We start from the raw sequence: 12,630 nt of genomic DNA, 5'->3' as shown, positions 1-12,630 counted from the left end.
CACTGAAATCTGTCCATCAAATAATAAAAGCAGGGGACCTACAGAAACTGTCAGATTCTTTATATATATATATTTTTATGGAGGGGTCCTTGGCAGTAACAAAAACTCTTGGGGGCAGAGTATGGTCCGCAGATTATCGACCCTCGTCGCATCATCTTAAAAAGTACTTTAAAAGTAGTTATAGATGTTGTCACAATGGAACAAAGTGATTACAAATTAGCTGTATAAAAGCAGCTCTTTGAAGAGAATAAATGACCCAATAACTCCTAATCACATAACTGCTCACCTCTTGTGATATCTGTTCATTAATTAATCCAGAGAAGTAACTCAGGCAAAAGGCTGGAAAATTAATTAATAACAACACTCTAAAAATCATTTTATCTCAATTTTATCACTCGTTCCAGTTCATAAAATACATACATTTGTTTGAAAAGTTGTACTTAGTCAATAGATTACAAGGGAGAAAAATCAGATGAGAGCCAATGTGGCGTTTGTAGTATTCAGAGTACTGGAACAGGGCCAGGGAATCCAGGGTTCAAATTCCCACTCAGACATAAGGCTTACTACATTAACTTGAGCCAATTTCTGTCTCTTAATCTAATACACCTTGCAGGATTGCTGTAAGAGTAAATTGGGGAGGGGGAGAAGTGAGCAAGCTACCTTGAGCTCTTTGGAGGATAGCTGTGATATAAATGTAATAACACATTTCATTTCATTTTTTTAAGGAGATGGTATAACGATAATTTAAACAAGTCTCAAGTAGGATAGAAGTACTACTATTACTACCAGACATTGATTCAAGGCCAAGTATAATCTGTACCAATCAAAGTCACACAATTCATTTTAAGAGAATTAACAGAGTAAACTATATGGCTAGAAGACAGGTGATTACAGATGCAAGACTATCTTCGTAGATGTGAGATAGTGGGTCTTGAAGATAGAGGGTGCAACAGGTGCTATATTCAAGTAGTTTTTCTGTTCCTGCTGCTACTTCCATTCTTATGAAACCATGTTTTCTATTCTATCTATAAATGGAACTGAAACAGCAACACAAACTCCACATACTCTACAAAACTGCCAGGACAAAATTGAACAAAACTGGCAGCACAGACTATGAAGAAGCTGAAGAATAATTTGCACTTAACACTGAAACCCAAGTACTCCTAGTAATGTATAGCATACTTTAAAAGTGGAGAGCAATGCAGGCCTCAAAAAATACCTTAGCACATGGCTTTACAGAATTCTTGTTTTAGTTAAAATCTCAAGGTAGTAACTAGATGAGTTTTATTGAGACATCAGATCTCAGTCGTCCAGATTTAGTACATATTCATGTTATTAGAGCAGTTTAGGTTTACACTGGGCTTCATCCTCCAATTGAATACAAAAGCACATATATTCTGTCTACCTTTTAAAAAATATTTATATACCACTCTTCATCTATAATATCAGAGCAGTTCACCAAAATACAATAATAAAACAACACTTTAAAACAATAAACCACTGTAAACTTCCACTCACTGTAGCCAGCAATATATATCATTCCAAACTAGGAATTAATCACATGCAAAGGCCTGAGTAAATAGGAAGGTCTGGAGCAGACACTGGAAGCTCCTTTCAGATGGGATGGAGCTCTGTAGAGTAAGCACCAGCACATGAAAGGCCTTCCCTCTGCATGCTGTATACTGTGCCTCAACTAATGGCAACACCATCAAGAAAGAATACATAAGATATTTTTGTATCCAATATTTCAGGCATGACCAACTCCCAAGAGACTGTAATCTACTCCCAGTATTTTTTAGGAGGGAAGAGTTGTTGAGCTTTTTCGGGAGAGGATTGCACAGAGTTTTTTAGCTTTCTGCCTGTAACTTTTGGTACACAATAAGGATCCCACAATCTACCAGGATCAGCCGGGGATCTACAGATAGATCGTGATCTAATGGTTGGACATCCCTGCAATATTTCATTCTGCTTTACAGTGGGAGCTGATATATTCATCACTATCACACTATGAATACGAAGAAAGCCTGTTCAGACAGCCTGCTTAAAAGAAGGCCAAGCAGGAAAAACAGAGACACACGTAAAACTTAAAAGGGCATTTCAACACTACCATTATTTTCTTTCTATGTTCTTTTGCATTCATTATCTGTTTCCCATTGTTGCAACATGAGTAAAAGCTGCAATCCTAAATAGCTCTATGAGATAAGAGTCCTGTCTGATCACATAATTAAATAATATTTCCAAATCCTTGCTTAAGGGAGAAAAGGGGTAAATTGCATAAACAGCCTATAGGTTTGACTTTTGTCAGACATAAAAGTTTGCTCAATCTGGTCAAAGCTTTTAATGCCTTATTTCTAACACATCACCATGATTGTGTGGCATGCAAGGAGACTGCAGATATGTTCAAACCTATTCATTTCACAAGAACAAAATGTGTGCACTCTGCAATTTTCAGCTGCGAAGGTGTGCTTATACAACCTGAAACAGGAGTTTTGAACTCCTGCTCAAGCAAGAGCATGGGAGGAGTTTCAGGAGTGAGGGGTGGGGGAGAGACCTGCCTCTTTTCAACCCCCTCCCCCAGGCCTTCCTTGCTAGGATAAAAGGATCAGGTAGCAGGTGATAGGAATGGGGATGAGACTCGGGAAAGCCAAAGCCATAGCCTATCAGAGTAGACAATTATGGGTGAGATGGACAAATTGTCTGACCTAATAAAAAGCAGTCAATGCTACATTTCAATGATTATCTCCATTTGCCTTGGGACTGCAGAGCAGACAGGAAGCACTCTGACCTTTGTCACTGGCCAGGGAGCCAAGGGCCACTGGGAGGCAGTACACCCACCCAGCCCCACCAGAAGAATACTGTTATGTACTGAGCTGAATCCTAGAACAATAGGATCCAGAATGCAGCAGTCTGATTGGTCCGCAGGAGCCACCCAATCCAACTCCAGGTGGAAGTGAATCAGCAACCTGATTGGCCTGCAGGAGCAGCCAATTAGGCTTCTGGAGGAAGTGAATCCGCAACCTGATTGGCCTACAGGAGCAGCCTGGAATTAGCCAATCACATGGGGCCCATTGTGTAAATAATGTATATATAGCTAAACGTTTTGGGGAAAGTTTCATTCATTGCTACTATGAGCTGAATAAAGAGTGTGAAATCCACACTCGACTCCAAGTATATTTCAAATACCATGGCAAAAAGACACAGTCTGAGCCCAACTGTCAACTAGAGGAGCAGCAGCTGCAGTAGTGAGTTTGCTTTTTGGTGCTGGTGATTGTTTATTATTACAAGAAAGTGCCTAGAAAATCATTTGATTAAAAGGCAGAGTATAAATCTTCAAAATAATAAATAAGTTAAAAGTAGAATTCTATTGTTGATTATTTTCTTGTTCATTCCAAAACCACACCACTCATTAGTAGTTTTCTTTCAATGCAAGCATTTAACAATTGAACAAATATTTAACACTGCAACTAATATTTTCAGGAAAACTAATATAACTCTTCAACATAGTTTAAAAAGAACTATAAAATGATGTTTTTCTTTTCTCCAGGGCTGGAAAATCGGATAAAGCAATCACCATGTGCCTAAAGTTGTTGTTTGAAAAAATGTGTTGGTGATTAGAAATTTGAATCTTTTTCATGGCTAGAGCCTCTGGTGGTAGCATCTATGAATTTGAATGATTTCCCAGCCCTAGATCTCTCATTTCACAGCATTTTAAAGCACACAAACAAAAACTTCTCATGCAGCAAATCAATCCATGAGTGTGGTTACAAAATAAACAGTGTTATCAGTCACAGCAATCGTCACACTTTACCAGTATATGATGTTCATCAGGGAACAATCACCTTGGTGCAAGGAAAACATTGCACAAATGGCCTATAATGAAGAATCCAATAAACCATTAGCATGAGACATACTTCATTGTTCAGAAATAATAAATAATAATATATATTCCATAGCATTTCTTCAGAAGTGAAAAACCAGAGAAATATCAAAGTGTACATTGTTTCAGAAGGGGTGTAAGAAATTGCCAAGAAAAGATACGTTTTGTCTAAAGTCCAAGCGGCCCTTCCTCCTTGCATAGTATGTTTGTTCTAAAGGTATGGGCAAAACTGAGCACAGTAAAGCTGTATGCCACCATTATATTTAATGAATGTTGGTTGGTCTTAGTCTTGCTTTAACAAAGTAAACTGTGAGAATGCCACATTATATTGCAGAGAAACTAGATATACTTTACTAGGAAAGCTAACTACATGGTGAGACCGGATGATGAGAAGAGAAGCCTTGCAAGGAGTTAAGTGGTGGGTGGGTGTGGAGACCAGAGAAAGTAGTGGAGAATGGAAAGCACAAAGAATTAAGAAGTGCAGGCATTTCTGCTACTTATGTCCCTCCATTGTACAAACTGTCAATTTATCCCTACTCTGTGCATAAAGACCTGTCCTCTTATCCCATGACTGCTAAACTTACTCAGGATACCTAAGTGTTTGAAACTCTAAATACACAGATTGTATCTAAGTTCTACTCAGAGGAGACTCATTAAAATTAACATATTGAAGTTTCCTTTATCATACACTTCAATGGGTCTACGCTGGATAGGGTTTACTCTGAGTAGGACTAACACTGGCTAAAACCCAATGTCTACTTAGTCATCCTTATTCATGTTGACTCGTTGACATACTCAAAAAAACACTAACAAGTTAGTGGGACAGGACTTATCTTTGTGGAAGCCATGGCCGTTTTTCAGTTAGACCTGTAAGCTCGCAGAGACTGTGAACAGTGTGTGTATGTATGTCTGATGTGTGTGTGTATGTATGTCTATATAACAGAATGATAATATGTCATAAAGCAGTCTACTCAATTATATTCTAAAATCTTCAATATAGCTTGTTACCAGCACATACAGGCACACAAAGATATAATCAATGTGGGAACACTGAGGAGGGCAGGTATAGGATGGATGGGTGAAATATGCCTGAATACCTTGTATGCCACCAAATCTTGGCCATGTTAGACTAACTATACATTAATGCTACAGACTGGATTTATTTCGAAGTAAATATATGTACAATTGATCTAAACCAGGCTTCTTCAACCTCAGCCCTCCAGATGTTTTGAGACTACAATTCCCATCAGCCCTGACCACTGGTCCTGCTAGCTAAGGATCATGGGAGTTGTAGGCCAAAAACATCTGGAGACCCGAGGTTGAGGAAGCCTGATCTAAACAGAACCAACTCTGAAATATGCATATGAGGTAGCCACCATTCTAACTACACTTGACTGGAAGTAAGTGCCACTGAACACTTTAGGACCTGCTTCTGAATGAACATATTTAGGGTTGGGCTTTAGGTAAGGATATTCTCCCTTGTCACAGAAGGAAAGAGATAATAACCTTATGAATTCGGAGCTACTTAACAAAAATCTGTGGAGGAAAGCACACTTTCCATGTTGAGAAAATGAAATGAAATCAATGAAAATGAAAGAAAAGAAAAACCTGCCAGCTAACACTCCACTTTACTAGCTAAGTTAAAAATAAATAAATCCTAAGTTCCACAAAATCTGTATACCAATCTAGAGTATATTTAGTTGTAAGAAAGTAATGTTTTGAGAACTGATATTTTTGCTTGGCAAGAAAGAAAAGAAAAAGAAACCCTAAAGGCATTCATACTAACACCAGCCACACATTCATCTGACCTCTTATCATTAACTAGGTTTTATTATATAAAGTTTTCCATTCACTTATGCATGTGTTCTTTTGCAGTTAAGACATTTCTGTGTCACTAAAATGCCAGTAGAGAAGGAAAAGGAGGGGAGATTGATTTAAATACAAGCAGCAAATGTAAACCATCTGGTCATACCTCACCCTTTTTTAATGGGCAGTTGACACGTAAACACTTTGGAAGAGATGAGGGAGTAACCAAACAGAAGTATTGAAAATACCTTACTGGCAAACGATACAAGTCTTGCCACACAATCAAGAGAAAGCATTTTATACTTGCACACGAAACCTGATGCCAGATTACAGGCAACAAACTACAATGGTGATTTAATGAGATTGTAGGTTAGGCTGCCATGTATAAAGTCCTAGAAAATGCACTCAGCCAACTAATTTAAAATCTGTTTCCCACCACTGCAGCCTCACAAAGCTGTACTACACAGAGTTACACAGAGTTTTGGACAAATCACAGCAAAATTCATCTGTGTAATTCAATGTCCAGCAGAACAGAGGTGTTGAACAAACAAAAAACCTCTGACCAACAATCAGATTACCCAGTACAGATTCCCAAAGATAACTGTGCTGGAAAAGTGCCTCAGCACTTTGTATAAAACCAGCACTTTTATCTGCATGTAAGTCTAACTAAAATCAACGGGACTTCCAGATAAATATCTTAAGGATTCCATTGTGATACAATAGTTTTGCTTTATTGTGGGTTTATGCAACACCACCAATTAACAACAAGGTTAGCAACATCCACTTCAAGAGAATGGTGTGCCACCATACCACTTTGAAATAGATTCTTCCAAGATTTTCCCCCAGTGGACTATAGTTAGTGCATGATAGAGCACAAAACCATCGTACAGCAAGGCAGCAATCATCAGAAGCACCTGATAGCCATCTTTCTGTGTAAAGAAAGACACTCAAAATAACTGTATGAAATACTTTGCAGTGTTTCAATACAGAATGGAACAGAATTTTATTCTAACACACAGTACTTGCACTTTACGCACAATGCAGATACCCTTGCAGGATGCTAATCCCCCAAGAGAAGGCCACATTAGCTAGCCTCTCCTCAGGTGTCCTGAAGATGGTCCCCAAATGGGCTGCGAATGGAACAAAATTGTGGCATTACAGAAAGCAATGGCAATTGAACAACAAAAAGCTGGGGTGGGAAAAGGAAAGGGATAAAAAGAATTTAGGGATATTTCACAGAGGCCTGCACATCAACCTAGTCAATCAACACTTGATCTGTGCCAGTTTGTGCAAGAAGTAGCTATTTCAGCCCCAAGTGTTTATCATCAAGAATTGGTGCATGTTTACTCAGAAGCAAGCCTCACTCAATTCCATGGCATTTCACTCCAGCATACATGGGTTTGCAACCTTGCAAGACAATCCTATGTCTCTTTGTATGGAATTGAGACCCACTGTCTTCCACAGGAGTAGGCCTGGATAACTTGGTTGGTTAGAACTTGGTGCTGATAATGCTAAGGTTGCAGGTTCAGTCCCCGTATGGGACAGTTGCATATGCCTGCCTTGCAAAGGGGGTTAATAGCCAGTATGGTGTAGTGGTTAAGAGCGGTAGTCTCGTAATCTGGTGAACCGGGTTCGCATCTCCGCTCCTCCACATGCAGCTGCTGGGGGACCTTGGGCCAGTCACACTTCTTTGAAGTCTCTCAGCCCCACTGACCTCACAGAGTGTTTGTTGTGGGGGAGGAAGGGAAAGGAGAATGTTAGCCGCTTTGAGACTCCTTAAAGGGAGTGAAAGGCGGGGTATCAAATCCAAACACTTCTTAATCCTCGGGGGTTCCTTCCAACTCTACAATTCTATGTTCCTATGCCTTCAAAAACCACACCTTTTCAAAAGAGCAAGAAAGACCACCAGCTCCGAAGGTGTGCGCAGGATGGCAGCCTCTTTAAATCGGATCTACCCAGCTGAGAGGTGTGACCTGTGTACACAAGTGGAAGGGGAAACAAACGAAGCCAGGCTCCTCGTCTCCGAGTCTGTGTGCTCAAGGAGGAGCTCAGAAGCGAAGGGATTTCGAGAGCGCTTTCACAACCTGCAGCCGAGCAGCGCAAGAAGCTGCTGGATCGGGACCAACGGCCCACTGACTCCCGCCTCCTGCTCTCACGAACACAGGAGCCCTCTCGACTCCCGCGGTTTTGCCAGCGACTAGTATTCAGAAGGAAATCCCGGGCTCCATTTTATTCCCCTCCTCGCCCCTGATCCCAGCAGCACCGTCCAGGCCCCTCATTCCCTTCTTCCCCAACGGGAGGGAGCCGCCTCCTCCTCCGAGACCAGGGCAGGCATTCCTGAGGGGCCGCCTCGGGACCGGCAGCCAGGCGGCTGCAAGAGGACTTCAGGGCGCCAGTTTCGAAAAGCGCGGCGCTGACAGGAGAGGAGAGGCCCCGCTCCCACCCACCCCCACCCTCCTCGCCCGGCAACGCCGCCTCCGGAGGACCGCCGGGCCGGGAGACCCAGGAAGGCGGGACGGGCACGTCTCCTCCATAACAGGCCCATCTGGGCGGCCGCTACTGACCTCTCCTGGCTCCGGGGCCGGGGCTGCCGCTCTTGGGGCTCTTGCGCGGGGCCATGTCGCCTCCTGTCAGGTAACGCCGCCGAGGAGAGTGAGAGAGGCGGGAGCGCGCGACGGGAGGAGGAAGCTCGTTCACGACGGGGGGCGGGGCTCGGCGGACGCCCGCGGCTCCTCTCTTAGCTCTGCACGCCGAGCTGACCCTTGGGCGGGAGCCCCTATTGCCCGACTGGCAGCTGCTCCTAGCAAATCGCGAGGCGGAGGGGGAGGAGCCGCTCGAACGTGATTGGCAGGTACGGGCCGCGGGGAACGCCTCCCGACGTTCTCGCGCGCGCCCGTTGCGTCGGCGGCGGGGACCGTGCTTGAGAACGCGTCGATTGGAACGTGGCAACGCAGGAGGAGAGGGAAAGGAGCGAGGGGGCACGTGGAGGGCGGGAGAGAGTCTGCCTGGGAGCGACTGCTGCTGGTTCTGTGTCTCGTCAGTGCAGCCCCGGAACCATTTGTTCAGCTTGCAGGAGCTCCCATTGCCCTGCGCACATTCCAGCTGGAATTAATTCCCACCCTATTCCATTCAGCGGGATTTGCTGCCGAGGTTCCCCCCCCCCCCACCGCTGGGTCAATTTATCAGTTGCACGGTGGAGATTCAGGTCAGGATTGCATCTGTTCGCCTCCCATACTGTGGTTCCCATCAGAATCACTCCCACAGGTGTTTTGTTTTAGTGAGCAGAAACTCAAATCACGTGCCTAGCATCTCATTTACTTAGGCCTGTAGAACTACATTTCTGTTCAGTGAGCTTAACTGTAGGGCAAAGTGCACCGTAATGCATCCTGGATCCCTTTGGAATCATTGCTGAAGTGCATTGCATAGCATATTACAGTATATCTGCTCCTCTGAAAGAGTGGCGTAGCGTGTTGTCAGCACCCGGGGCAAGGCAAGTAATTTGCGCCCCCTAACCCGTGGATGTGCGCCCCCTAACCCGTGGATGTGCGCCCCCTAACCCTAACCCCCAGATGTTGCGCCCGGTGCGGCCCCCCCCCCGCACCCCCCACGCTACGCCACTGCTCTGAAATATCTTTGGTGTAATGCAGTCAAGTCTGATCCTGCAAGTTTCATGTTACAAAATAGCACTGTAATCCTAATGATACTTTGATACCATCAAAGTCTTATTTGTTTCATTTGATTTGTACACATGTAGCTTTTCTTGAGAAATGCAGAGAAGACTGCATAGTATCCCCAGTCAGTTCATTGATGATTTTAAAAAGATGTAGCTGGGTTGAAAGTTTCTAACTATTCCTGTATACAATCCAGAGACAGACATTGAATATGTTTTAATAAATGACCAAGGTCATTGCAAACCTGGGAACCTTTAGGAGGATACTGTATAAATTTAATAAATAAACAAATAAAAACTCAGTAATGTTGCCTAAACATTTCAAAGTTATTGAAATCAGGCAGGAAATATCTTTGCAACATTTCTTTCCACCAGGATGCTGTAAACGCTTTGAAAATCTAACAGGAATAAATGTATTTTTTGCACACTCGTCTGAGAGTTTCTCTCCCTTAACAAGAAGGTTTGATAAGTAACAGGGTAGAGTGAAATCTCAACCAGAAAAAATTAATAATGTTAATAATTTACTAAGAAGCAAACTTGGGTGTGCATTCTTGTACAAGAATTGTGTGCAAGTGTCTAGCTAATACACTCGTCAATGGCTTCTTAGGCTTCTTAACTTTCAGTAGCTGAACAGCAAATATTTCAGTTTAATCGTGAATATTTTGAACTGTTTAAAGTTTAAAATGTTCTGAGAAACTGTTCAATATTGGTTTAAATGAGAACATGAATTTTCTAGAAACTTGAAGAATGCTGATCTTGGAGATTAAATCAGTTTGTGAGAGTGTATATTGTAGGACTTCTCAAAATAAATTGTGACTTTTAGAATTCTGGAATGTTCACAGCATATAGAGCTGCGAAATTTACCACCATCCAGAATACTAAGGGAAAAACAGTAAAAATGAAATAATTTTGAATAAGGGGTGCAGCTATGGCTGACCCACATTAATAGAAAACCCATTGAAATCAGTCAAATTAGTCATGACTTAATTTAGTTCATTAGTTTTAGTTGGTCTACTCTGAGTCACCCAAAAGAAAGATGTGGGAGACAGCTGTGGCTATAGGCCATTATACATATTAGTGGTTTTCAATTAAGTTTTACTCAGAGTAAACCCATTTAAATTAATGGACCAACTTAGCTGTGTTCATTAAATTCAGTGAGTCTACTCTGAGTAGAACTTAGTTGTACACCAGCCTTTGAAAGTTGTTTTGCTTGTGACTGCAGTACAGTAAAGCAGTATGTAGGTTTACAAGACTTTATCTCAGTCTTTCCCAGCCTTGAACTGATGGGAGTTGTCAAAACATCTGGAGAGCTCAAGTAGGGGGAGGCTGTTGTTTAGCATTCCAGTACACTCACTGAAGACCACTGCAACTCAATCAGCTTATTTAATACTGGTTGCATTTTCGCATAATGAGAAGCCACAAAGTGCAGTTTGTTTCACCCTTAATATGCCTGAGCTACGTGCTAGTGCACACATCTCTAGTGCTTCCACTTTGCTCCTGCCTTAGCCCAGTATGGAAACAAACCATGGAGCAGCTGGCTTAGAGTTAATGTCCAAACGAGCAAATCAGCTACCTTGATTCTGAAGTTGTCCCATTGTTTCTGTTTATTTTTGTTCAGCCTGTTTTGCAAAGTTGGCTTCCTACCATTCGAAGACAATAGTTTTCTTTCATTTTGATAATGACATTCCTCAGTTATCAGTGAGCTTAATAGGCTCTTCACTGCTGTAAAATGTTCTACAGTGTACAAGAAAAACAATGTCCTTAAGTTAATTTTCTGAGGATAAACTGTCGTATATGTTGGAAACAATGCATATAAATCACTGTTAAGCTTGATAAATCGACACATATACATCACTATTAACTTTGATGAATGGGAATAATGTATTTTGTTCTCCAATGACACCCTTCTTATTAATATTTACATGTAAAGCATAATGAGGAATTATAGCAAACTCAATAAGAAGCCTCATCTGTCTTCAGTGTGAAGGAATAGATTTGCCTCACCCACACTTAATTAGAAAGTGTTGTGACCTTCTAGCACAAGCTACTGAAACTGTTGCTGATAACTAAACAAAAGGTTGATCTCAAAACCCCTGTAAGAATGAATAATCTAGTGATATGTGAAGATTGCTGGAAAGTACAGTTGGAATTCAATCAAGTACCCTTTGCAGAACTTTTAAGTTTCAGCATTATTGACTGAAGTCAAACCCTGAGTATTTGAATTTTAACCAGTGCAATTACATTGACAGCAGAAGCAAATTTTAATCAGTGCTTCTTTTCAGCCACTTCATGCCAGAGCACAGGTCCAGCACCTCTCAAGTGGGTGTCATTGCAGGCTGGCACTCACCCTCCTAGCTCTTTGCATTGACATACTTCTGAGAAGCCCAAAACAAACATTTCAAGTCAAAGCAAAAGCTGGCCAGCGTGTGTGTGCCTACACACACACACACACACACACACACATATATGATTATAATATATGATTGCACCTAGCCACTCCTAGCTGCAACTGGTCAGTCTCCAAGGCCGGGCCTCTACAGTTGCATGTTTTCACAAGGGCCCTTCCAAGCTACCCTAGACATCTTCCTGAATCTAAGAGAATTAAGGAAAGTGAGGGTATATTTATTTGACCTGCACCAGAACCAGTGGCGACCCCCAAACCAACTAAGAAAACAGCTTGTCAGAGTTTTTAGCACCTCTGCGAGTGGTGAATGCAGCTGTTGTTAAACCAGCATCCGTTTAGGGCTGTCCCAAGTTGCCCAGCTTACTGGACAAACTTCATGGTGAGTTTCAGCAGCAATTTTTCTTGGGGGAAAAAGCACTGATTTTAGTGAGAGTAACATAAATCATAACCCACCATTTTAACAGCTGGAGCTGGTAGATCAAGTTGATGATGTGTAAAAAGATCTTTTAAAAGCATGACATCTGGTATACTGAGACTGGGTGATTATGGGGAAAACATTTTGGAATACAAACGTGAGTCATGGTTCCTTGAAATCCAGCATCTTGGGTGCAGAAATATCCAGTAGTTCCTAAATCAAGCTTTGTAGCACAAGCCAGCAAAGCCATTATAGTCAGAAGAATTTCTTCCTGGAAAAATGCTGTGAGGATTTTGCTCTTAAGAGTTATTGAAACCAAAAAGAAAACTATAATGTATTCCGACATCTCTGTAACTTTAAGGAAATTTCCATCCTGATCTCAGTAGGTAATCAGCTTCTGCCCTCGAGCTTATAACCTTATGCAAGTTAGCTGTTCTCATGTTCAAACCTTGCTTTGC

The 12,630-nt window shown here is 42.0% G+C and overlaps 1 protein-coding gene across 9 annotated transcripts in view; it reads right to left on the bottom strand.

Moving 5' to 3' along the window:
• The window catches only part of ASPH (aspartate beta-hydroxylase), a 91,881-nt gene extending 83,456 nt beyond the window's left edge, over window positions 1–8,425 (bottom strand). For 5 of the 9 annotated variants that reach the window (XM_081917532.1, XM_081917533.1, XM_081917534.1 and 2 more), the window contains exon 1: window positions 8,248–8,404. In XM_081917532.1, the coding sequence (XP_081773658.1) occupies window positions 8,248–8,302 (55 nt within the window). In that variant the 5' untranslated portion in view covers window positions 8,303–8,404. Of the gene's footprint in view, window positions 1–8,247 lie in introns of all 9 variants that reach the window. The other 4 variants (XM_081917530.1, XM_081917527.1, XM_081917528.1 and 1 more) reach the window with 4 other exon arrangements.
• Between the last annotated feature and the right edge of the window lie 4,205 nt (window positions 8,426–12,630).

This window comes from Podarcis melisellensis, assembly GCF_964234715.1.
Source record: "Podarcis melisellensis genome assembly, chromosome: 7".
In the NCBI taxonomy this organism is placed as follows: Eukaryota; Metazoa; Chordata; class Lepidosauria; order Squamata; family Lacertidae; genus Podarcis; species Podarcis melisellensis.
This window is presented reverse-complemented; position numbering and strand designations above follow the sequence as displayed.